The 25,410-nt window shown below is 46.3% G+C and overlaps 1 protein-coding gene across 1 annotated transcript; it reads right to left on the reverse strand.

Moving 5' to 3' along the window:
- Window positions 1-16,053: 16,053 nt before the first annotated feature.
- Window positions 16,054-20,612, reverse strand: LOC149343528 (uncharacterized). The gene is made up of 3 exons (XM_089546992.1): window positions 20,601-20,612; window positions 18,369-18,515; window positions 16,054-16,638 (listed from the first exon to the last, which is right to left on the reverse strand). Exons 1-3 carry the CDS (start codon window positions 20,610-20,612, stop codon window positions 16,054-16,056), a joined length of 744 nt encoding a protein of 247 aa, XP_089403118.1.
- Between the last annotated feature and the right edge of the window lie 4,798 nt (window positions 20,613-25,410).

Below are 25,410 nucleotides of genomic sequence, written 5' to 3' on the forward strand. Positions count from 1 at the left end.
AGCGTTCTGCATGATTACGCAATGTCAGCTGGCAGTTTGTTTTGCTAACTCTTTTAAAATTCTACAAGCTGCTCTTTTTTCATTAAAATGCTGATTATTATTTCACTTTAAACATTCTTCTGCCGTTCTTCAACGATACATTTTTCACAATTCACGCTTGGCGCTAATATTTTGTCGTACTCGCCTATAAAAATTTCCCTGTTTATGGCACTACACCTTGGTCAATCCCCCCATGTCGGTAAATGCCTTGTTTTAAGAGGAAGAAAAAGAAAAACGGTCGTGTTTTTGATGTTCTCTACTGAAATGGATAAACCGGCCCCAGACCGAGGAACTGCTGCGGCGTCTGCCGCCAGTAATACTACTTATTGTATAGTTCTGCCCCGTCTGCCTGCTTTTAAGCTGGTTTTCAACTCCGTTTTTCTGCATGCGGATCTTGCTGTCCTTCTCTATCACGCCCAGGACTTAGAGATGGCATACGCGGTGCCGCCATTTTAAGAGAAATCAGCTCCGTCGGGCACTTGCAGATGTCGCATGTGTGAACGGTAACTTGCAACACAGCGTAATCCAAAGCTAAGCTTGTGAGCTGCGGAGAGTTACAAGTGGAAAACCGCCGTAATTTGATCATTCACCCAGAACCGAAGACCGTCAAGATAAAGCAGTTTTGTCTCCCAGAGCATCTATAAGATGTCTACATTTGTGACGCCCTTTGACCTTGCCGCAAAGTTACTTCCATCAAAGCGAAGCACTGGAGAATTTCGGGAATCGAGGGGGAGCGTACTTTGAATAGAGACATTGCACTGACTCTTGCTGATGGCGTCACTGTCAACGACTTTCCTCGTCGCCTGACAGTTTCCGATTTACAGAGCCTGGTTTTAATTCCAGGAGGCCTCCCTTGTGTATCCGTCGCCACATGGCTGGGTATATACGCCGTCACAGCCGTACTGCCCATTGCAATGTTTGTCACTGATTTGGCCACACTTCAGAGGAGGTGTGTTGGGTCGTATTCCGATAAGCACCACAGTGGCACCCGTGCCGTGGACGAGACTCTGCAGGAGCGTTTGATAGATGCGACAGAAGTTTTGGATGCTGCTGATGGCACGTCAGCCGTTACACCTGTTGAATCACCAACTGATCGCATGGTGTCTGATGCTGGTCCTGATCTGCAGCGTGAGCCTCCTACGCCTTCACGGGGCCGAACGCACACTGGAAATACACAGCGTCAATGATGGAACTCATGGTGCGCGTTCATATCTTGTGGTGAGTCGGAGAAAATAAAAGGCTCGTGGCGTAGCTGCGGCGCCGAGAACCTGCATTGATTGGATTCCTGATGCCTCTGTCGGGTGTGCCATAGAGGTGGCTGATTTCGAGCGTGTCAGCTCACTCCCTGATGGCAAATGTGTGGCGGATGTGCAAAGCAACCGTGTCCTCGAAGTGTGGCGTGTCGCAGAGTTCTGCCTGCTCTCAGGGCAACGCCGCCACTTCATCAAAGCAAAAGTCCCGCCATCGAAAGTGAAAGACAAGAAATCGCATTGACGCTCCAGATCGAGGAGAAAGGCTGCCAGCTCTAGGAAGGTCCCACCTTCCGCAGTGGCGCCCGACATCGCGGATGGTTGACTTATGTGCACGTTGGTCACCATGGCGAATGTCCAGCAGTTGATCATCACAACGCTGAACATCTGAGGGCTCTGGTCATGGCAGAAACAGGTACAGTTGAGCCGACTGTTTACGAGCACTCGGCTAGACATTGTTGATGTTCAAGAGACTAAGATCGAAAGTGAATTAGATACACAGGTGCCCCTGTGGCCTTACTGCACAGGTTACAGTGTCTGTGGGTCGCACTCGGTAGACCTTTTCGTATACTGCTTCCTCTTCTTCACAGAAGTCTCTCTGTTTTTGACTTTATTTACCAGGTTGACACAAAAGGGCGCGTGATATAGCCACGTATCATTGTAATGTCCGTTCGTTCGCGCTGAAGGCCACAGGAAAAGGGTGTTATCATTTTTGTTTGTGATGCGAGAAGCGACCGGACTAATCTCGATTGATCACAGCTATGAAGAGCTGCATCTACGTTTTTCTAGATTACTGTAGATGATCTTGACCGATTATCTCAAGGTTTCCTTGCTGGCTTTAAATTGAGCGATGCCGCGAGCGGCGGGCATTCGTAGTTCGACGACTGACAAGCAGGTTTGTTGCTTCGTTTCTTCGTTTCCAAATCTTCCAGAGCTTCGTTTCCAAATCTTCTTGGTGTCCTACTGACCGCTGGACTGCCGTCACTACAACGTGACATTTGGTGCAGGTGCTGGGTAGCCTCCCATGTTCCGGACAACCCCTACAAGTCGTGACGCTAGCCCTCTGAGTCACTTACCGCAGGACCTGACCCCAGTCCACCGCGCAAGCCGACGTCTGCTAGGAGACACACCTGAGTTCGGGATTTTGCCGGACCCTGCCCGTAAGCGAAAGCCAGTAGCAACGTCCACCATGAGCTTGCCCCAGACGACGACTCCAATTATTCTTCACCAGCCCCGGGTGCCACCAACTTTCGACGCTTCGCCTGGCACCGACCCCGAAGAATGGCTGGAACAGTTCGACCGTGTGGCTGTCTTCAACAACTGGGACGAAACTTAGGTACGTCTTCTTCACCTTGGAGGGACCAGCAAGAATCTCGTTTGAGAATGAGGAAGGTAGCCTCAGGAACTGGGAAACCTTCAAGGAGCAGCTTCTGAAGATCTTCACGAACGTCGTGCGAAAAGAGAGAACCCAGCAGCTGCTACAGTCTCGCATACAACATCCAAACGAGACCGTTGCAATGTACACTGAGGAGATGAAGCGTCTCTTCCGGCGTGCCGACTCGAGCATAAAGTAAGATGAAAAGGTCAAGCTGCTTATGCGAGAAGTTAAAGAGCAGCTCTTTGCGTGCCTCGTACGGAACCCACCGAAAACCATCGCGGAATTCGTTGAGAGGCATCCACCATGGAAAGAACTCTTGATGCCAGAGGCCGCCAGTATGAACGCCAGCAGCGCTTTTTGTCAGCAAGCTGCATGGACACCGCTAACAGCGATAACCTGCGGGAGGTTATACGTGAAATTGCGCGAGAAGAGCTCCGACGATTGATGCCAACAGGAACGCAGCCGCAGCTCACTTCGCTTACCGACGTCATCCGGGACGAGGTGCAACAGGCCTTGGGTGTGACACCGACCACCACGCAGCCTCTGGAGCCTTCAGCCATGACTTACACCGCAGCAGTGCGCCGTCCTGCACCTCGACGACGGGACCCAAGCCCCTATCACCCTCAGCCAGCTGCGCTGGGCCGCCGCCCTCTAGCCCCAACCCGAACGTCCTACGAGAGTCGCACACGGCCGAGGAAATGCGACGAGTGGAGAACACTCGACCAGCGACGCCCACTATGTTTCCATTGCGGCGAAGCTGGTCACGTTCTCCGGTACTGCCCATACTGGAGAATGGGCATCCGAGGGTTTTCTTACGACGCCCCAAGACCCCGATCCGGCCAGCGACCAGCCGAAATCGAGGAGTTTTTGCGTCGGGAAGAACACTCCTCGCCGAGCCGCCTATCGCGTTCTCCGTCGCCATCGTCACCGCGCTATGCATCTCCTAGCTGAAGCTACGCAGGGCGTTGACGCTCGCCCAGCCCCCGAAGGTTAAACTAAATAAAGGAGCCTCTGGAGGTGAGGTTGCTTCTGAGCGCAAGGAGAAATATCCTCCATCGACGAAAACGCAAGACCATGCCTCAACTACGACAACACCGACGACGAGGACGACTACGCGGCCAGAGTCGAAGCTTTTACCACTGCCCCGAGAAATAACGTCGGAGTACGCCCACCGCAGCCTCACTGCTCGACGAAGCTGAGATCGTACACCGAAGACCACGTGTAATACGAAAACGCGAACAAGTGACCTTGAAGTTACGGTCGACGGTCACAAGGTTACTGCCTTGGTCGACACGGGAGCTGACTACTCCGTCATGAGCGGGCCACTCGCTGTCCGACTCAGGAAAGTGACAACAACTTGGGATGGCCCGCTGATCCCCACCGCAGGTAGTAACCTTATTACGCCGTCAGGACGCTGCACCGCGAGAGTTACAGTAAATGGGCGAACCTATGCTACAACCTTCCTGGTCCTACAGAAATGCTCGCAAGATTTGATTTTGGGAATGGACTTCCTGAGTGAACATCGGGCGATCATCGACCTTCGAGCTAAGATGATCAAGCTTTCCACGGACAAAGCCATATCTGCAGCGACGACAGTAACTCATCACGTTGCCTTAAACGTCCTCGACGAAACATTGAGCGTGCCGCCCCGATCAAGTGTCGTCGCCTGCATAGGTACTGGAGACATCGAAACTGCCGAAGGTGTCGTCGAGGGGAACACATAGTTACTCCTGGATCGAGGACTGGGCGTCGCAAGGGGAGTCACCCAAATCCGGAATGGCCAAACCCAAGTGCTACTAACGAACTTCACCGAAGAATACCGGCATCTAAATAAGGTACGACGATTGCTTTTCTCGGCGAGCTGGAAGACATGAGAGACATATTTCCCCTCCCCGACGAACCCGTAGAAGCATCTGACCAAGGCCAGCAACCCAGGTTTGATATCAACCCAGCATTACTCCGGAGCAGACAAGACCAAATACGCAGTCTTCTTCAAAGATACAGCGATTGCTTCTAATCGGCATCGAATGTGCGACGAACCCGGCTTGCCAAGCACCGCATTGTCACAGACGAACACGCCCGACTACTGCGGTACAGCCCCTACCGCGTATCGCCGCTGGAACGCCGCTGGAATAGAGTAAATGCTACGGGATGACGTCAACGAGCCATCGAGGAGCCCCTGGGCAGCACCAGTCGTCCTAGTGAAAAAGAAAGACGCCACCCTTCGCTTCTGCGTCGATTACCGCCGTCTGAACAGCATTACGAAGAAGAATATCTCCCCCTCCCTCGCATCGATGACACATTGGATCGGCTGTGCAACGCTAAGTACTTCTCATCGATGGACCTGAAGAGCGGCTACTGGCGAATTAAAGTCAACGAAAGAGATCGCGAGAAGACTGCGTCCATCACGCCAGACGGACTATTCGAGTTGAAGGTGATGCCACTCGGCCTCTGCTCTGCCCCATCGACGTTCCAGCTAGTTATGGATACAGTGCTCGCAGGCTTGAAGTGGCAAATTTGTCTAGCCTACTTAGATGACGTTGTTGTCTTCTCCTCAAACTTTGAGGACCACCTCAGAAGGCTTCGGATAGTGCTAGAAACAATCAAGTCTTCAGGCCTAACACTGAAACCAGAGAAGTGCCACTACGCCTACGAGGAGCTACTGTTCCTTGGTCACGTCGTAAACAAGGGTGGAGTTCGCTCAGACCCTCAGGAGACGACTACGATCGCAGAGTTTCCACAGCCTAATGACAAGAAATCTATACGCAGATTCCTTGGATTGTGCGCTTATTACCGGCGATTCGTCAAGAACTTTTCGCGCATCGTTGAACCTTTGACCCAACTTACCAAAGCTGACCTGCCTTTTAAATGGGAAACGCCGCAAGAAGAAGCTTTCAGAGATCTGAAGCGCCGCTTACAGTCCCCTCCTCTGCTCAGACACTTTGATGAAAACGCCGAAACCGAAATTCATACAGATGCAAGCAGTGTGGGCTTAGGAGTGGTCCTCGTTCAGAAAAATGGTGAACAGGAGAAAGTTATCGCGTACGCTAGCCGTTCACTGTCGAAAGCCGAGGCCAACTGTTCGACGACCGAGAAAGAATGTTTCGCCATTATTTGGGCCAAGTGAAAATTTTGACATTACCTCTACAGACGGCCATTCAAGGTTGTGAGCGATCACCATGCTCTATGCTGGCTTGCCAACTTGAAAGATCCCTCCGGCCGTCTTGCTCGTTGGAGCCTGCGTCTTCAAGAATACGACATAACTGCAGTCTACTAATCTGGCCGCAAGCATTCCGATGCAGACTGCTTATCGCGAGCCCCCGTAGACGCAGCACCGGAAGAGGAAGACGACGACGCTTTCTTAGGACCGGTAAGGGCCAGCAGTTTCGCGCAGCAGCAGCGCTCGGATCCTGAGTTGCAAAGCCTAGTTGATTATTTGATAGGCAAGACCGCATCACCTCCCCGAGGGTTCATGCGCCAACTGTCGTCCTTCGCCTTTCAGAATAATGTCCTGCTGAAGAAGAACTTTGCGCCCAACAGGACAGTGCATCTTTTTGTCGTGCCCAAAAATCTCAGGCAAGAAATTATGCAGGCATGTCATGATGAGCCGACTGCAGGGCATCTCGGCATTGCTCGCACGTTGCACCGCATCCAGGAGAAGTACTATTGGCCGCGGCTAGCTGCCGACGTTTCCCATTACGTGAAAACGTGCCGTGAGTGTCAGCGACGCAAAACGCCTCCGATTAGACCAGCCGGACTCCTGAACCCCATACCACCTCCATCTAAGCCCTTCCAGCAAATAGGGATGGACCTCCTCGGCCCCTTTCCGACTTCATCATCAGGTAACAAGTGGATCATCGTGGCCACCGACAACATGACAAGCTACGCCGAAGAAAAACCATTGCCTAACGATACCGCAAAAGAACTCGCAAAATTTTTCGTCGAACGAATTCTCTTGCGACACGGCACCCCCGAAGTGCTCTTCACAGACAGAGGAATGGCGTTGACAGCGGAGCTGACACAAGCCATCTTACACTACAATCAGTCAAGCCATCGGAGGACAACTGCCTATCATCCGCAAACCAACGGACTCACAGAGCGTCTGAACAAAACCATCGCAAACATGCTCTCCATGTACATCGACGCCAAACACAAGACGTGGGACACCATTCTGCCCTACGTGATCTCCGCCTATAACACTGCCGTCCAGGAGACAACCAGGTCTGCCCATTCGAGCTCGTATACGGCAGGAAGCCCACGACAACACTCGACGCAATGCTGCCGCATGTTTTAGACGAAGACAACCTCGACGTCGCCGCCTACCTTCATCGCGCCGAGGAAGCCCGAAGACTTGCGCGGCTTCGCATTAAAGACCAGCAGAACACCGACGCCCGACGCTACAATCTGCGCCGACGAGACACGCATTACAAGCCAGGTGATTGTGTTAGGATATGGACACCAATTCGCTGCCGTGGATTGAGCGAAAAGTTGCTGCGACGCTAATTTGGCCCGTATAGGGTTCTCCTCCGCATTGGTGACCTAGACTATGAAGTCATCCCCGAGGGCACGACAGCATCTCAGCGAAGACGCACACGCCCGGAAGTCGTACATGTAGTACGCCTTAAGCCCTATTATGAACGCTAAAGGACTCGAAGATTACATTCTCGAGTGTTTATTCTCAAAGAAGCATCGAGGCGATGCTTCTTTGAGAGGGGGGTAATGCCATTATGTAAGGTCATGAACGTGCATGCTTTAAATAACCGGGTGCAGTGAGCAGTTTTTTTTTTAGGGTACGGCAACTCTTCTAGACTGCGACCGGTATGCCGGACTCATGGGTGATTTTAACTGCGTGTGCGACCCACGCGACCGCAGAGGTCCAAGTGAAAACGCCGATAAGAGCACTGGAATTTTACCAGCCGTCAAAGAAAATGCAGGATTAATTGATGCCGGATTGTCATCCGCCTTCACATTCATTAGAGGAGCCTCGAATTCGCGTCTGGATCGGGTTTACGTTTCCGCAGATATTAAAAAACGCATTTCGCGTGAAGTCAGCCCTGTTTCTTTCGCTGATCATGCCATGGTCATTCCGCGGACTGGAGGATGCGTCCACCCCAAATTTAAGCCACAGTGGGCACTGTGGAAGCTTAATTCTTCGTTGCTAAGGCTAAAGCTGTCTTCACTCGCTGCTTGAAGTCCTCCTCACTTAGCAACGAAGAATTAACCTTCCACAGTGGGCACTGTGGAAGCTTAATTCTTCGTTGCTAAGTGAGGAGGACTTCAAGCAACGAGTGAAGACAGCTTTAGAATATTGCTTGACCACTGCAATACAATTTATAGCGTGACTGTAGCGCAGCAGTGGACGAGGACACAAGAAGAACAAAGGAACCACACGAGAGCTAACATCCAACCAGTTTTATTTAACACATGGATCTCATTTATACGCCAGAGACATGCTATCACTTGTGCTAACAGTATTCATGCCTTAGAAACGATAGTTATTTATCACATAATGGTATATATGGAGTGCTACCCAAGTCGCACGTCAAGCATTTATCCTTTCGGCTTCAATTATTAATCGCGTGGTCATGACTTCGCTTTTTTACCTATCAGAACTGTCTTCTCAAGAAATGGTTTGCACCTTTTTGATTCGCGTGGAAGAATGCGGTCGACGAGTGAATTCCCTTTGCCATTCTTGACGTTACGTGCGTGCTCCATTAATCGTTCATTAAGATTCAAGCCAGGCCGCTCTAGTCTACCTATCAAGCGCACCGAGAACTACATACGTGAAAAAGAACTTTCCGTGCTTCCAACGGACAAAAGGTGGTTTTGCCATTTCCTCTTTTGAACTGCACTCATCTAAGGCTGCCGAAGCGGTGTTTCCCGTTTTCGACTTAATTGATGATAGAGCTATGCCGAAAGTAAAAGCCAAGGCAAAGAAGCTGTGTAGCTAGCTTAACCGCTGGAAGCTTGCCAAAGCAATAGAGGAGTCAACGAAAGATTTCTTAGACGCGTTATTCAGCGTCAAAACTCATAAACGATAACAACTGTTCTGGGTTATCGTTTCAGAAACTGGCATATGGCATAAAACTGTTTCCATGTATTTTCAAGGAAGTTAAATCTTTTACAGAATTACGATCTTTTTGCTGTGAAGAATTGTAATGAAATTGTAGAATTTGTTCGGGATTTGTCTGGCGTTAATATTAATGCGCTCTGAGTAGATATTAAAGATTTATTAATCGTTGCCAATTTAAACGGTACTATGTTTTGTACAGAATAGTAGCCTGAAAATTTCGGATGTGTCGCCTTTCAAAACACTGCGGGTATATCAGTGGGCAGTTTTTTACACCTTTTAGCTTTTTTCTTGAAATCAGCGTTTTAAAGAGGAAAGGAAAACCGTACCTTCAAAAGGAAGGTTTATATATTGGGTCATGCTTAGCCCCGGTTTTAAGTAACTTCTTTTTATCTAAGCTTGACAAGACTGTTATCAATCGCCTTGAGAGTGAATACATATTGAAAATCTTTAGACTTGTTGATGACTTCTTAATCCTTGTTATCAGTGACTCTGGCTCACTTTAGTCAAAGAACATAAACGTTTTAACCATCATGGAAGGCTGCTTTGACCCACTTAATTCATCCATTGAATTGCCGTTAATGATTCTATCGGGTCTGGACCGCATTTGCTTGGGCTACCAGCCTCGTTGTAACAAATCTGCATTGCTGTATCATTCTGCACACTCCAAACCCTTAAAGAGAGGAATCGTCAGCATGTGATTTCGGAAGCCTTTCTCGAAATCGTGTACGCACAAGATGATTGAAAGGTAAAGAAGCAGTCCGAGTGATTGTGTTGCTCGGCTGCTGACCCGAAAAACGTGGGTTCGATTCGGCCGCGGTGGTCCAATTCCGATGGAGGCGAAATTCTAGCGGCCCGTGTACTGTGCGATGTCAGTGCACGTTAACGAAACCCAGGTGGTCGAAATTTCCGGAGCCCTTCACAACGGTGCCTCCATAGCCTGAGTCGGTTTGGGACATTAAACCCCTTAAACCAAGCCAGTTTTATGAGAAGTTTCTCGGCAACAGGTATTTGGACGACGGCGGGGTAACCAGCCTCGTGGACTGCTCTTTAAAACTTTCAATCATCTTGGGCCAGGTTAAGAAAAATGAGATGTACTCGCTGGGACGGGGTTCGTGGTATGGGTCCTTTTTGTCAACAATGACAAGCTTCGGGCCCTCTTCTAGGTCGTGCCGCTGAGGCAGTGGTCACCGACAGGGGGTTTTCGGGAGGACCGAAGTCGGAAGGACCTATGCGATGGCGGAGAGTAGGTGATACAGTGCGTAATGGGGATTTTGTAGCCTGTTGTTTATTTCACTTTCGTTCAAAGAGAGGGTTTACGTTCGCTGTGAAGGTTTGGGGGCTGGATTAGCTTGACGCTCTTTTGCTTCCATATATGTCTTAGTGGAGAGTTTTAGTGCTTGCAGAGTTGAACAGGGCGTCGCATGCAGCAAGAGACCAATCATATTAAGCATGAATGCTTTTAGCTCCCGTTGTCGGCAGTGTGGTGACGTCACGCCGAGACCGAGAGCCATCATCCGGGCACTGAAATCCACTCATCCGGGCACTGAATTCCAGTCATCCGGGCACTGAAATCCACTCATCCGGGCACTGAATTCCAGTCATCCGGGCACTGAAATCCACTCATCCGGGCACTGAAATCCACTCATCCGGGCACTGAAATCCACTCATCCGGGCACTGAAATCCACTCATCCGGGCACTGAATTCCAGTCATCCGGGCTCTGAAACGAGAACATCCGGGCACCGTACGAGACTTAACGAGATTTAACGAGACTCTCTAAGCCCTCCTACGCGACCGGCATGCAAGCGCCGGTTGGTCTCCAAATGAGACAAAAAAAACTGCTGCCAGTGCCTTCTCATTTTATCAAGATATCAGTGGAGCTGTGGGTTTTATAATGCACGGAATTATAATTTCCGATTTCTAATAACGCGTGCAAAAAGCACATAAATGCCACGTTATACTTCGTTGCCATACGTGATCCGGGGGAGAAGCACTGCGTTCAAAGGGCAAGGCATCGCGCCGAACGGGTGGTGGCGTTCCTCCCTTCCTTTACGGTGCGGTTCGGGTGTCCACCGAGATGGCAGAGAATTACTGCGCCATTTCCTTTCCTCAAAAAACCTTGCGTTCAAATGGCAAGGCATTGCGCTGAACGGGTGGTGGCGTTCCTCCCTTCCTGTACGGTGCGGTTCGGGTGTCCACCGAGATGGCATTAGGCCCGTAAACATTTCATGCTTACTCTACTCTCGTTTACGGGAGAGGCAGAGATTTTTTATGCTTGGCTTTAAAACTGAGCCAGGGGGCCCAGTCGTTTGTTCTGAGCTATGGCCTGAGGTGTACATCTTCGGCTATGCAGAGCTAGCCAGATCCATGTATTATTTTTTCCGCACCTTGGCGTAAATATTGTAAGTTCTGTGCTGGAAAAAAATAGCGCTGAGACGAGGGACAAAGAAAGAAGACAACAGGACGGGCGCTGACTATCGACTGAAAGTTCATTAGAAACAACACGCAATATGTACTCCATCGACAACCAACCGCGTGTTGCGTGTTGTTTCTAATAAACTTTCAGTTTATAGTCAGCGCCAATCCTGTTGTCTTCTTGTTTGTTTTTCCCTAGTCTCAGCGCTGTTTTTTTTCCCAGCAGTATGTACCAAATAGCTCAACTCTCCGTTGTATTGTAAGCTGGGTGCACAGACTTCTTTTCCTTAAAATAATCGGAGTGTAAAACGCTCTCAACGCCAACTCCAATAAACACACCGAACGCTGACGGCCTATGGCTTCAGCGCCGCCTTTCTGGAACAAAGTTGTCAATGGCGACGCATGCACCACGCACCTCTCACTACCGCCACTTAGGTTAAAGCACAATTGAGGTGTCCACTGTTCCAAGAGGGCAGTTATGCAGCTTACCGCTGGTTCAAGTGTCCACCTAGATGTGGACACCTCGCCGCTCGCCGCAGGGGGCTACTGCGCATGCGCGAGCATATTGCGCCGCGTGTATAAATGTGGAGGGATACACAGCTACTGCGCCGTGTTCGACGGGGGAAAAAGAGAGTCGGGCTGCTGCTGAGTGGCGCAAGAGATTTGAAAACCTCAATTCATTGAACCCTGAGGTTGTCGCTTGGCAGTTAGCCGCTGAGCGTAGCAAAAATGATACCAACCTACCAATCTCATTGCCAATGACAAATGATACTGCACCTTGTCTCGTCTTTAATTTAGTCATAGTTACACATCCCGGATCTTTAAGGTTTAACAAGGGGAAACCAAGTGAATAAGAACAAGCTTAACGAAGATATACTAATAACACACGCTACGTATATCATGGCATAGTATGGGCTAAGCCACTGCCGATTTTTTACTATGCAACCATCTTTTTATTCCTTCTCAAATGCTTTGAGACAATTCAATGTCTTCGAAAATTAAAAAAAAACACAAATAATGTTCGATAATAAGTCCATTTTCATTGACTGAACATTTCGTTTTTAAGTAACTTTACGTTATTATTAACTTTACTTTATTAAGAACAAAAACAATACTTTATTAAGAAGAAAAACTGCAAAAATAGGCGGGACAGAGGCAGGCGAAAACACAGGGCGGTCTCAGCAACATACTGTCTCACCAACTGGACTGCAAATATGCCTTCCTAATTCCATAAGGACTTTCTTCACTAGAGATATTAATCACTTCCTATATGGGGAACAATTTCCGTGGCGTTGCGAACATCACAAAGGCACACGCTCCACTCATATCATACACTTGTTCGATATGATAACTCAAGCCTAAGTGCCCATAAGTATGGCTTAAAGCAGATAGTTACAGCAGCCTTCGAATGCAAAGAAAGCAATGTTAATGTATCCGATATGACTTTGTGAGCCGCAATACATTCATTCATTCATTCATTCATTCATTCATTCATTCATTCATTCATTCATTCATTCATTCATTCATTCATTTATACTGTCAGCCCAGATCACGGGCTAGAACAGAAGTGGATAATGAGGTATGAAAAATTGCAAGAACACAAGCAATTGAAACGGGCACAAAATTCACTACTTAAAGCGTTCACCACTTATACAAAAAATAAAAGACTGGCATATATTTCATGTAGACAATAAAACATCATGCAGCTTATCTAAAAATTCCCTAAGTGATTGTGAGGTGACAACAGAGTTTGGTAGCATATTCCATTCCTTAATGGTTCTTGGGAAAAAACTAAATTTAAAGCAATCATTTCGGACTGTGGGCATTTGTATGTACAAGCAGTGACGATGGCGTAATATTTCTCCAGTTTTAATTTCAAAGTACTTTGAATGGTTTATTTTCAAGTTACGATTAATAATCTGAAAAAGAAATTTGAGCCTGTCACATTTGGTTCTAAAATTGAGCGCTTCCAAATCTTCACGTTTATACAAAGACGTTCTGGAATCAGAATGTCGGTATCTATTAAATATAAACCTAGCACGGAGACGCTGAATTCTTTCCAGCTTAGAACAATTGAATGCAGTGTGGGGGTCCCAAACAATTTTTCCATATTCGAGAATGGGCCTTATCAAGTTCTTAGAAACAAGACATTTGATTGAAGGGGTTGCACTATCCATATTTCGTCTGAGGCTCCAGAGTGCTTTTGAGGCCTTGGAACATGTATAATCTATGTGTGAATTCCAACGTAAGTCAGAAGTAAGGGTTAATCCATGGCACTTGTATTTATTGACCCTGGTTATTATTGTCATTGATACTATAATTATAATCGGAGATAGCTTTCTTTCTTGAAATGGTAATAAAAACTGTTTTATTTGGATTTAATACCATCTGCCACCTTTTGCACCATTCATTGATTTTTTGCAAATTTAGATTTAGTTCAACGTGATCTTCCAGTGTACCAATTTGTTTATAAATGATGCAGTCCTCTGCATACAATCGGACCGGTACGTTCAGTTCGTTAGGCAAGTCATTGATGAAAATCAAAAACAGGAGTGGGCCCAGGACGCTGCCCTGCGGAACGCCGGAGTCTACTGGACTAATGCTGGATTTATGAGCATGAACTTGAACATACTGTGCTCGACAGGAAAGATAGGACGTAAACCACTTAGTTATTGTTTCTTTTTAAATATACATCTGATTTTAAGTAACAGTTTCCGGTGCGAGACTTTATCAAACGCTTTTGCGAAATCTAAAAATACTATATCTGTTTGCATGCGGGAATTAATTGACAAGCAGAGGTCGTGTACAGTTTCAGTGAGTTGTGCTTGTGGAAAGTCCCTTGCGAAAGCCATGCTGATTAGCAAATAACAAATTATTGCAGTCAAGGTAAGTTAATAAATGTTTGTAGATGATATGTTCAAGTATCTTAGAGCAAGCACAAATGAGGGAAATAGGTCTGTAATTCTCAACGTTCGAAGTAGGACCACTTTTAAGCACAGGCATTATTTTCGCATTTTTCCAACCAATGGGAACACAACCACTGTTGACAGACGACTGAAAAATTTTAGCTAGAAATTTGGAGGTCCACTCTGCATATCTATATAAAAATTCATTCGGGATTCTATCTTGGCCTGGACTCTTTTTGGTGTCTATATTCAAAAGCAAATTCAGGACCCCTTCCTCACTGATCTCTACATTCAATATAGGAGGACTATCCGCAGGCTGAAAACAAGGTGATTCGCCATCATCACGTGTGAAAACTGATGTAAAAAATTAATTAAATCTCTCAGCCAACTCTACGCTCCCTTCATCATTTGCCTACTTATTTTTACCTGAGCGATTTACATACCTCCAAAACTTGCTAGGTGCCTCGGTTAGAAATCATGTGAGAGTCTGACTGTAGAATTTGTCTTTATCTTTCTTTGATGAGGCGTTTTAATTCTTGGCTGATTAGATGTATGGAGTTTTTCAATACAAGACTTGGATGGTCTGAGCGTCTTTTACGCTTACGTTTTAGCTGTCTTTTTTTGTGGATGATATCCCTATTAATCCAAGGATTCCTTTTTCTTATTGTTTTCATGGTTTTAGGAATAAACATATTGATTCCATGCGCTATCATATTTGCAAAAAACTCCCACAACTCATCGGTTCCAGCTCCGTCTTCATAGAAGCTCATGAATTCCTCGAACGAGTTTTCAAGGTAGTCTAATACTCCGACACCGTCAGCAGCAGCAAAATTCAAAACAACTCTTCTACAAGGTTTATGACGGATATTAGGAATCATATTGAGGGACGCAACCACCATCTTATGGTCAGACAAACCTTCTTCCACATCACAACTCTGCAAAAACTCCTGTAAACCAGATGACAAGAAGACAAGATCCAATACGTAAACTTTGACCGTCTCCTGTAACCATTCCTCCGTTTAGAGCACGGAGGCGCACACATCCCGATTAGGCCAATAGGAAAGCTCATGAAAAGCAGCTTTTCGTCAAGAACACAGCAATAAATTGGCAGTCGATGGCGTTTAGTAAGCCCTCTCTAATAATAAAGTCGGGTGAGTTGCCCAGGTACGTCCAAGCAAAGCCTACAGCAGGCCAGATTAGATGATGAGGCAGCGCTAGTGGCTGATGATAAGAAGCCGAGAACTTTTATACAGCCATTAAAAGCCAACTACATGTTACCAGCGCTGCGTATACCACAAAATTTGGTAGGAGAAGCATTGATGCTAAAAGGCGTCGGCTAGCTATTTGTAGTGCGCAGAAAAGAACCGAAGTACATTCCCAGGTGGCTTCTTTAATTCCGACTGATGCCATTTCACGGTCATTTCGTTATCAACACTGGACAAGGTGCCACTGCCACGCAAAGTAGGTATGTATTTTATTTATGTCGTCCGTTCAGTACCGCACATTTTGTTTGCTTTCATGCAAAAGAGGTGTGCATTTTGTTTGTTGTCCGTTCAGTCCCCCAGATTTTTTGTTTGGCGTTTTTCGATATCAATACTAATTTGTTTGAATGCGCAGGCTTCGTATAACACGACTTTATTCCTAAACGACACTTTACAATGTGACTATTTGCTAAAACGAGATGAAGACTACGAAATCGGCTCAGAATGTACAGTGATGCCCTTCCTTTTGAAGTGCAACTTAGCAAAAAAAAATAAATAACGAAGTCCGGCTTGCACATTGAAAAGAACTCTTTGGTAACATTGAGAAGAACCATTTGCGGTATTGTGCGTTCCAAAGAAATTGTGTAGCAGGCTCAAGGCAAATTAAAAAGGACAGTCATAAATTTATTTCCTCCAACACACATTCATGGATATAGCCGGAACAGTCTTCTTGGCTAGACCACAATATCTCCATGCCTCAATATGTGGTCTTCCAGAAACCAGTTCTTCCACTAGCGCCGGCGGAAACCCTGATGACCGGAAGCCCATCCGGTGGCTCCGCCATGTGCCGCGGGGCCATAGCGGCCTGATGGATATCCAGCTCCACCGTAGCCGTAAGGAGAGTACGCTCCGTACCCGTAGCCACCAAGTGCGCCGCCTCCTGGAGCGTAGCCGTACCCTGAGTACGGAACGCGGCCGTAGCCAGCTGCAGCGCCACCGTACGGCCCATATCCGTATCCAGTGTATCCGCTGTATGCATTGTTGTAGCCGGCGGCCACACCCCTGGCACCGTAGGCCGTAGGAGCAAACCCGGCCCTTGAGGATGCGGCACCACCGGGAACCGGTGGGACGACCGGCGCAGCGTTGAAGACTACATCTGCGCTGGCACCCGGTGCAGTTCCTGGTTCGTTAGTGTCAACCGTGGCCCGGAAGCCATTGGCATCAGCAATGTAGTTCACCCGGCGGTAGAGGCCGTACGCGTCCCGGTAGCCGTACGATCCGGTCTTCGTGTTGCTCGAGTCTCCTTGTTCACTGCGGAACTGGCGGTTGCCGTACTCGTCCACATTGTCATAGCCGAAGCTGTACGGCTTAGGTGGCTGGAGATAAAAGGTGAAAAGGGTCATTAATCCTACGGGAATTGTTAGAATAGAGCTTTAAAGAACAAAGGAGCAGTTACTGTAATTATGAATGATTTATTCTTCTTTTCTGCACATTCCACTAAACTTTGTGGAATTACGTATCAAGCAAGGACCTGTTGTCATACTGTTTCACTGATTTATTGAAGTTTTACTTCTTATTCGAACAATTTTTCTTGGAAGCGAGTTGAAATAATGAACTGAAATGGTGACCATTGGTAGTTACTTGACCCGAAATGAAAATTGTCCACTTTGGGCAACTTCTCCCCCAACCTGCAGACATAAATAGTATCATGCAGGAATGTGTGCACAGGGAAATCTAATTTTTTTATCCTACTCCTATCATTCCAAATGTATCGATTTGCTTAAATTAAGGAATCAACGAAAAAAGGTTCGTCAAACACAGGTATATCTAAATGAAAATAAAATAATTAACAAAAAGTCAAAAGTGAAAATCGCTCGCATTTCAGCGGTATGGTATTTCACTCTTCTCACCGTGTAACCGAAGTGGTTATGCGATTTTTTATGATAGTCGCAAATTATATATGCAGAGCCCATTGTCTAATGAAGGCGAAATTGCATGTAACTTTTCTTATTCGTAAGCCATTTACGTTTAAGAATATGGGCACGGCCGGAAGTGTAAGGCTTGCGCATCTTCTTCAATTAATGTAAAAACAACTCGAATTCTATACCTTGTGGTACCTTAGGGTCACAACTGCAGGTTCCCCGATTTGCACCAATCCGTTAGAGTTGCGGCAACCAGCGTAATAACTTCAGTGCTCGTGCATGACGTAACTTACACCTACAGGTTATCTTCGTAATCTTTGATTTGCGGACGACATTGTCTTGATAAGCAAATCTGGCGACGCATGATTGAAGACCTCAGCAAAAAAAAAAAGCTGCTCGGTGAATCTCAAAAATAGTAGCAATAAAACTAACATAGTAGCATAAAACTAACTAACTCTTCCTTTGTCCGTCGTTCTGTTTCGCGCTGTTCCCTCCCACGATATATAATTTATCAGTCTGGATGGCGAGCCGAAGTTTACAATAGGGAGCGGAAATTGGAAGTGGTAAGAGAGCACATCTGCTAAAGGCAGGAAGTCGCCGCAGGTACGGACCAGAAGAGTGAAACAACTAGGATAATAATAGCAGCACACAAGTATCCCGAAAAAAAAAAGCGCACAAAAACTTTGTCTTAGCGATAATAACCTCTGGGGCGGAAACACAGCGCTGATAAAGGGAGCACGCATACAACGGTTATATGTTAATGGTACGTAGCCATGGGACAGAAACGTGGAGGCTGAAGGGAAGGTTGGAATTTGATTTGATGACAGTGCAGCCAGTTATCCCTGGAAGTGTAAATAACACGCGTAAAGTTAAGAGACAAGAAGAGAGCACACTGGCCAGTGAACAAAGGCAGGTTAGTAATGTAGCAGTCGAAGTAAAAAAAAAAATGTCATGGACCTGGCATTTAATGCGAAGCCGAAGTGATCGATACTCTTTAACGGTAACGGATTACTCTGTAACGGTAAGGCCCCCAGGAGTCAGATGAAGGGATAAGACCAGGAACTATAGCTTGGATCGGCAGCCTAAAATGGCAGAGGACAGGGTTATTTGTAGAGATATGGGGGAGGCCTTTGTTCAACAGCATGCATAGTTAAGCTGCTAATGATGATGTTGATGATACCTACAGTGGCATAGTCCGCGTATCCTCGGTAAGCATTGGCCGCCACCGGAGCAGCATAGCCACCGAAGCCAGGACCAGGGTACCCGGCTGCTGTGTGGTGGTGGTGCAGCCCGTAAACTTTCGACGCCAGGAAGACCAACAGCAGTTGCGCCTGTAGAAAATCGTGCCTATTAAGCATTAAGAAACTCTTCGCTCTCAACGCAGCAGAACGCGAGCACGAAAAGGCCCCAGCAGAAGCCCAACGCGCTGCACACCTCACTGTTGAGGGATTTTTGGCTCTAAACTTAATTCATACGGCTGATTGCAATATATGTCAGTTGAGGTTGGCGTTTAATGCACGCTTGCTGCTGTCCATTACGAGTTTATGCAGGATAGAAACCATTTCTTGATCCGCTTAAAATTTTCCGTCTGCGCAGTGCGCGCCTCGTGCTGCAGATGACAGCCTCTCGATACCAGCCACTAATATCTTTGCTTTGAAATTTTTCCAATCGGTGGCACCAACCTTTAACTCCATTTGTCGACATTTTGTGCTTGATTCATGCAATTTTACTAACCTACTTTTATTGCTTTCTTGTCATATTTGTTGCTCTTGTGCATTCTCCGTACGAGATTTCACACTTTTTCTCGGTAATTATGGATTCCAGTTGTGTGCTTAAGTGTCACAGTCGAAATCGAAACTAGCCTGAAGCTGTGAAAGCTTGTGTGACCTCCAAATGAGTACGTTATAATTGTCTAAATGCTGACAAAAAATGCATCGCCACATTGGCAATGCATATCAGTGAGTGCGTTTCCGCGGTTGAAGGTCAACGAAGCAACCTTCGTATTACTACAGTACTGAAGCTTAGAACTTAGTAAAATGGGTTACGAAAAGATGAAATTCGGGAAACAATAGATGTCAACTATGTGTTGTTTGAGGACCGAGCACTTAAGTTAAAGCGGATCTCAGTTACTATTTGCATTCCAATCTTCTTCACAATATATCCTTTCAATTGAGATTTATATTGAGCATTGGGAGATCGAGCTGCCTACGTTATTCCCGACGTCGTATTTGTCCTCGTTCATCAAATGGCACGTATAACGTATTTATGTTCTCTCGTGAAAGGTAACCTCTCCATCACTGCCAATAAGCCAATGGTTAAGTGAATACTGCATTCAAACCTTTCTTAAGTGTTGTGTTCGACAAAGCAAGAAATCATTTTCAGGGACAAAGTGGCAGCCACAGCGGACGTCAGTCATTACAAAAATTGCCTAATTTACCATTTAAATAAATTAAAATTCATTAACCAATTTTAAGTTAAACAGTCTAGTGGTCAGTTCCCAAGGACGTAGAGAGGGCTACGTCATAGCACTTTTTGACTCGCGGAAAAATTCATTCCGTAAAGATCTGCAGCACTAAGAAACTTGCCGAATATTTTTCCTAGAAAATGCAAAACTAAGCGCAAAACGAGCTTCAAATAAAACGTCCGCTAATAATATATTACAGGGCCCACGGCGACGATTTGAAACAGCCTACGACATTGTACCAAGTCATCCATACACCTCTTTAGGGCAAGGAAAAAAATAGGCATCGCCAAGTAGTCGGTAGTTTTTTTCTGTATTTTTAGAGCTGCTGCGCGAAAATAAATGCTTGGATCGAGATACTGAGCAGGAAGTCCTGATTTTTGTGCCATGGTCCTGCAACACGTATTCAGCGGCTGCATATCACCCACCTCATGCGCTCTTTCGGTTTTCTGTGGGAAAAAGGCTATGAATTTGCTCTAACTGCAAAGCTTCAGGGAACAGCTTTTCCTTCGTTCCAGAAACTGTTGTGGCAGCGTCTTATCCACGGCTCCGAACATTCCGTTTTCATTAAGCACCATCTAGGTTCACTATAAAGATATTATTCAACTGTAATTAATCAGCGGCTTAATTCAGGTATTTTTTCAAGGAGCTCACTTCTGTCGTGCCTGGTAGCCTGATGCCAAGACGAGGTTCTTACAACTTTGTTGGAGCTCGTCCGCAAACTAACACAGCATGCATGTCGCCCAGTCATTTAGGAGCTCCTGTCTTCTTTTCACTCCGGTCGTTTTAGTATACAGCGGTTCAAATAATCCCAGTTTCATTTCATCAGCACGACCCATGATTCCTTAGAAAAGTGGCTGATCAGTCTAATGGAAGTTGGGTTTTGTAGTGTGGTATGCTTTCCTTGTATATGCGTCTTTTCTCAGAATGAATATGTGGAGTTGCAGTGTCTCACCTTCGGAAACATTCCGGCTCTTTTCTGTCTTCACAAGTGGCGCCCGGTTGAATAACAGATGCAGGGTATATGAGGCTGAGGCGAACAAAAATGTCTTGTGGTGCCGCCTTGACACCGGCAGCAAGGTTTTATATGCTGAGCGAAGAAATGCGACACGTGTCGCTGACAAAAAACAGAGAAAAATGAAAAAAAAAATGCGCTTTCACTCTTTCCTAACTCCTCCTTTACTTTTCACATTTCGAAAGATTCTTCTTCTCTTGCAGTATTGCGTGGACCGCGATGGACAAGGTAACAGTGCATTCCTTTAGGCGCAACCCTTTGAGCACACCTGGGACGCGTGAGCTGCCTAAACATGCGTGAAAAAATTTCACGCCTTCCCTGCTTTCGCCAAGCGCTCTCAGAAACGCCAAGTGCTTTAGGCTTTCTGGGTTCAAGAGTACTTTTTGTTGTAGTTCCTGTTGTTGCATTAGAGAGAGAGAGAGACAGGAGCTCTTTAATTGTCAAACAGAGAATTTAGCCGGCGCTTACCTCTGTTGACAATGTGTAGTGTCCATGCCCTGTGTCCTATTCAATGTAACAGCCATTATTACAACCGAATTTATAAACCTCTTGTGCGCTGCATGATGTTTCTTTTCCGTAGTGTTAAGCACTAATGAGCGCAAGATTAATGCATAAACAATAAATTACTACCGTTTGCTGGGTTCCACCAAAGTGAGGACACAATGCCATGTATCTCGGTATCTCTTTATGAAACGAAATACATACAATGCGACATGTATTCCCTCAATGCATGTCCTATGCACATATTCGAAAGCTATCCTAAATTTTTCAATATCGTGAAAAGTATGAATTCCCTTGTCGCGGGATTGTAGAGGTGCTCCTGTAGCACTCGGTATCGACGGTCGCTTAAGCCACTCGCATGGACACTTTGCCATTGGTGCCTCCAATTCGCAGTGATTTGCGATTATGTTTCAAGATTTAAGCAGCTGGACGCTTATCGAAAAATAATGCAGAATATCGTCATTATCCTATACAGTATAAACGTCTTCTTATGGGTCGGATGTGCTGAAACCTTTCGAATCTGAAATGCAAGTTTTCAGCCAATGCGACCTAGTATAATCAGCATTTTATTTCTTCTGTGCCTTGGTACTTAATTTAAACTCTTAACGCTCTTATTGTAACGTAACGTTCTTAACGGGAACTGCTTCACCACAGTTTCATTCACTCACCAACCAATAAAAGCCAGTGAAGGTACCCAGAGGCTAAGTATGCGCATACAATAAATATTATTTGCAGTAAAAACAGGAACTATCTACTTGTTACAAGTATGTTCAAGTGCAAATATTAAATAATTTTCACATGTCTCATGAAATAGTGGCTGCCATCTTAGTTTGTAATTATAATTTCTTCTCTGTTCACACATACTTTCAAACATATTTCTAAACAAGAAAAACGAAGTCCGCTGAAATACTGGAGCGAAATCAAAGAGTGTTGTTTATTAGGAAAAATTGCGGCAAGCTCAGTGCCTGGCGCACCGGTTATATTCCACGCCGCATATACCTGTAGGCCTGGCCACAACCGCACGCAGCAGTTAGCATCCCTTCCTCCTGCTGCTCTTCCTGGGAGGACGCTATGCTAGCCGTTGGCAAAGCCGACCCGCTGAGGCAGGTCGATCGGGCCCAACGAGACGAAGAGGCCATTGGGTTCCTGGACTAATTGGGGAACTCTCTGGCTACTTCAAGGGCTTAAACTATCGGCCATTCAGTAAAGGTTCTTTTTCCTCTTCCTCGTGCCGCTGCTATAAGAGCGCTTGATGAAGAAGTTCAAGTGAGGCTGATATAACGTATTGAAAATCGAACCTCGAAGTGGCACGCGTGTTGCAGTTGGGTACACATCCGAAACCACGCTGCAAACCGCACCAGCGTGATTACCAAGAGAAAACAGTGGTTAAGGCTGACTACCCTGGCGTAGTTGTCTTCTTGCAGTAGTTAACCGCAACCATGTGCAACCCAGCTGTTTATCACAAAAACTAATCGGAGGGGTCATACCTCGACATATTTCTGGTCAGTAACTTTACATCTGAATCGAGCGGAGCGTAGGTCGCGCACAAATTCGGAACTATAAGGCCATTGGCAGTCCGGTTTTCCGCTTACAGACTAGACAGCCGGGCAGCACGTAAATGTGACAAGCGTGGCATATGAGATGACCTTCGACTTGCAGTATTAAGCAACTCCTACGTTCCGTTGCTACAGCCAAGAAGAACCATGAAGAGGGCAAAGGGGTGCAACGCGGAAACAGAGTAGCCAAGTAGGGTACACGTTCTGCATAAGTTGTGCATTTTGGCATTTTTTGCGAACATTTAGAATTGTAGAATTTTAGAACCGCGGCAGTATTATTAGCGGGGGCATGTTAGAATATGGTAATTAGGGTTTTCTCAACCAGGCAACATGTACGTTTTTTAAGTTTTATGGCGTGCAGGGAATACTGTAGCAGGTGGCATGCGCAGCTATAACGAGCGGGTGTTCCCGGGAGATGTTAACTAGGCAACTTTATGAGTTATCATATAGCCTTAAGCACGAGCTTCTCCTCGTTGTCCCGCACGTTAAGCCCTTTCAACATCTCGAGAAGCGTACAGAGCTACCCATGGATATATTGCCATTACTACAAAATTTTCCCTGTCGCTCCTACGAACTTCTGTATAGGGAATGCCTTGACACTTCTGAGCTCCACGAGGCTGGTGCGGAGGATCGACTGATGACTAAGGACGATGATCGAGGACTTTTCCTCAAAGAACGGCACCGGCGCCTGCATTCCTAGCCTAGCGGCTCCATATAGCACTATCACCAACCAGCGACATCTAATACAACTCCAACACTCCTCTAAATTTGCGTGTAGGTATTTCTTTCTTTTTCATGCTTCACCTATAGTGAGTTGCATATAAGCGTGAATACGAAAACGGATAACACTTGTATAGACCAGAGCTTACCTAAGGGCCAAACTTTGGTGACTAAGAAAAATACGTAAAAGAAAGCTAATTCATGCCAGTCGACATGACAAACTAAGGCAATTCATGACAAGTCGTTAGAGGCTACGCTAGATCGATGCCTACTTGATTTAACTGCGCGTCTCTGCTCCTCCCCGTGCGATGGTTCAATGGCCCTTATTTCTGACGACCGACACTAAATTGCTTCAATATAGATTCCTTCACAAGTTTCTGTCCTCTGAGGGGGGACGACTGCCACATACAGCTGGAGGTATGCAAGATACCTTTATCATGAGGGGGTCATTACATAAACCAAACGGGACGCTGTCTTAATGAGCGATTAATGGAACACTCACGTAACGTCAAAAACGGCAAAGGGAATCCATTCGTCGACCACATTCTTTCATGCGAATAAAAAAGGTGCAAACCATTACTTTAGAAGACGGTTGTGACACGTAAAATCAAAGACGTGACCACCCGATCTATAAAAGTTTCCCTGTGAAAGGTGTACAAGGCACACCTGCTTTCCTACTTGCCCCACTCATGAAGTTAAAATGTACTACTGAACAAAAAAATTGGCACGCTACTATACGGGGCGTCTCTGACCTCCTTGTCTCAGTCATCTGTGTTATTCCGGCATATTCATTAACATCTGTTCATTCCTTTCAACTTAATATTAGTCAATACATCAGCTGCGGACCTTTTATACACTTGGGTGATTGGGAATTAAAACCTCTGTACCTAAATTTCTGCGTTTGATACTCAAAGTAGAACGTGGCTATGAATGCTGGTATGCGCTGAGAACGGCGTGCATTAAGGATCTGAATAAACGAAAAAGTAAACATGTAATGACAGCAGCCAAACACAGGAGCGCTCCGTTACGCCCAAAAGATGCAAAAGAAAGAAAAGCAAGCGAAGCAGTCGTCACAGTCACACTTCTGCGCATTTAAGAAAGTAAAGGAAAACCCACAGCGCCCTCAAACGACGGAACCCTTTCTGAGCAGCCAGACACTGGAGCGGAAGAAATGCACAGCCACCTTTGTTGACGCCGGTGTTACCCCCTTTTTTTTTAAGTTTTTTAAGTTAAGCCAAGAACGACCGATTTCACGAGACGCAGCCAGTGTGCTTTGTTAGAAGCGTATTATTTCAGATCTCAAAAATTCATGCTCTAGTAATACTTCTTTCTCTCGCAAGAAGACTCTTCAGTATGACGTATTTATTTCATTTGCTCGATATCTCATGTTTTCTTAGAGTACTGCAGTCCGTAGGGGATGCCAAATGGCACATGCTTTTTTTGTGGATTTATTTATTGATGCTGTCACTCCCAAATGTGACTCTAACAAAAAGGGCAGTGAAAATTTACAGACTGTCAAGATTTTATAGTCCAGGGGGACTTTGGTTATGGGCCATGGTTAGCTGCTCGTAATTCGTCTCCAGTGTTCAAGAAATCAGGAACTGCTTTTAAGCGAACCTTCCTGGTCTGTGAACTCTTGACAAAGGTCTTTGTTTGGGTTTATGGGATCTAACGCTCCAAAGCGACTTAGACTATGAGGGACGCCGTAGTGAAGGGCTTCGGAAATTTCGGTCACCTGGGGCTCGTTAACGCGCACTGACATCGCACTGTACACGGACCTCTAGAATTTCTCCTCCAAAGAAATTCGACCGCCGCGGCCGGGATCGAACCCGCGTCTTTCGGGTCAGCAGCCGGGCACCATAAACACTGAGCCACCACGGCGGCCGTTTAGGTATTATGCTACGAATATTTGTGAACAAATAAGAAAGTAGGGTAATAGCCGGGGACTTAGTTCCACTGCCCCTCGCGCAGTG

This window comes from Amblyomma mixtum, chromosome 5 (genome assembly GCF_055824585.1).
Source record: "Amblyomma mixtum isolate Tamu chromosome 5, ASM5582458v1, whole genome shotgun sequence".
In the NCBI taxonomy this organism is placed as follows: Eukaryota; Metazoa; Arthropoda; class Arachnida; order Ixodida; family Ixodidae; genus Amblyomma; species Amblyomma mixtum.

Excerpts from the sequence above, each read along its gene's own strand:
- LOC149343528 (XM_089546992.1), bottom strand. Across the intron at positions 16,639-18,368 it reads GATACGCGGACTATGCCACT|CCACCTAAGCCGTACAGCTT; the intron begins GTAGGTATCATC and ends TTTTATCTCCAG.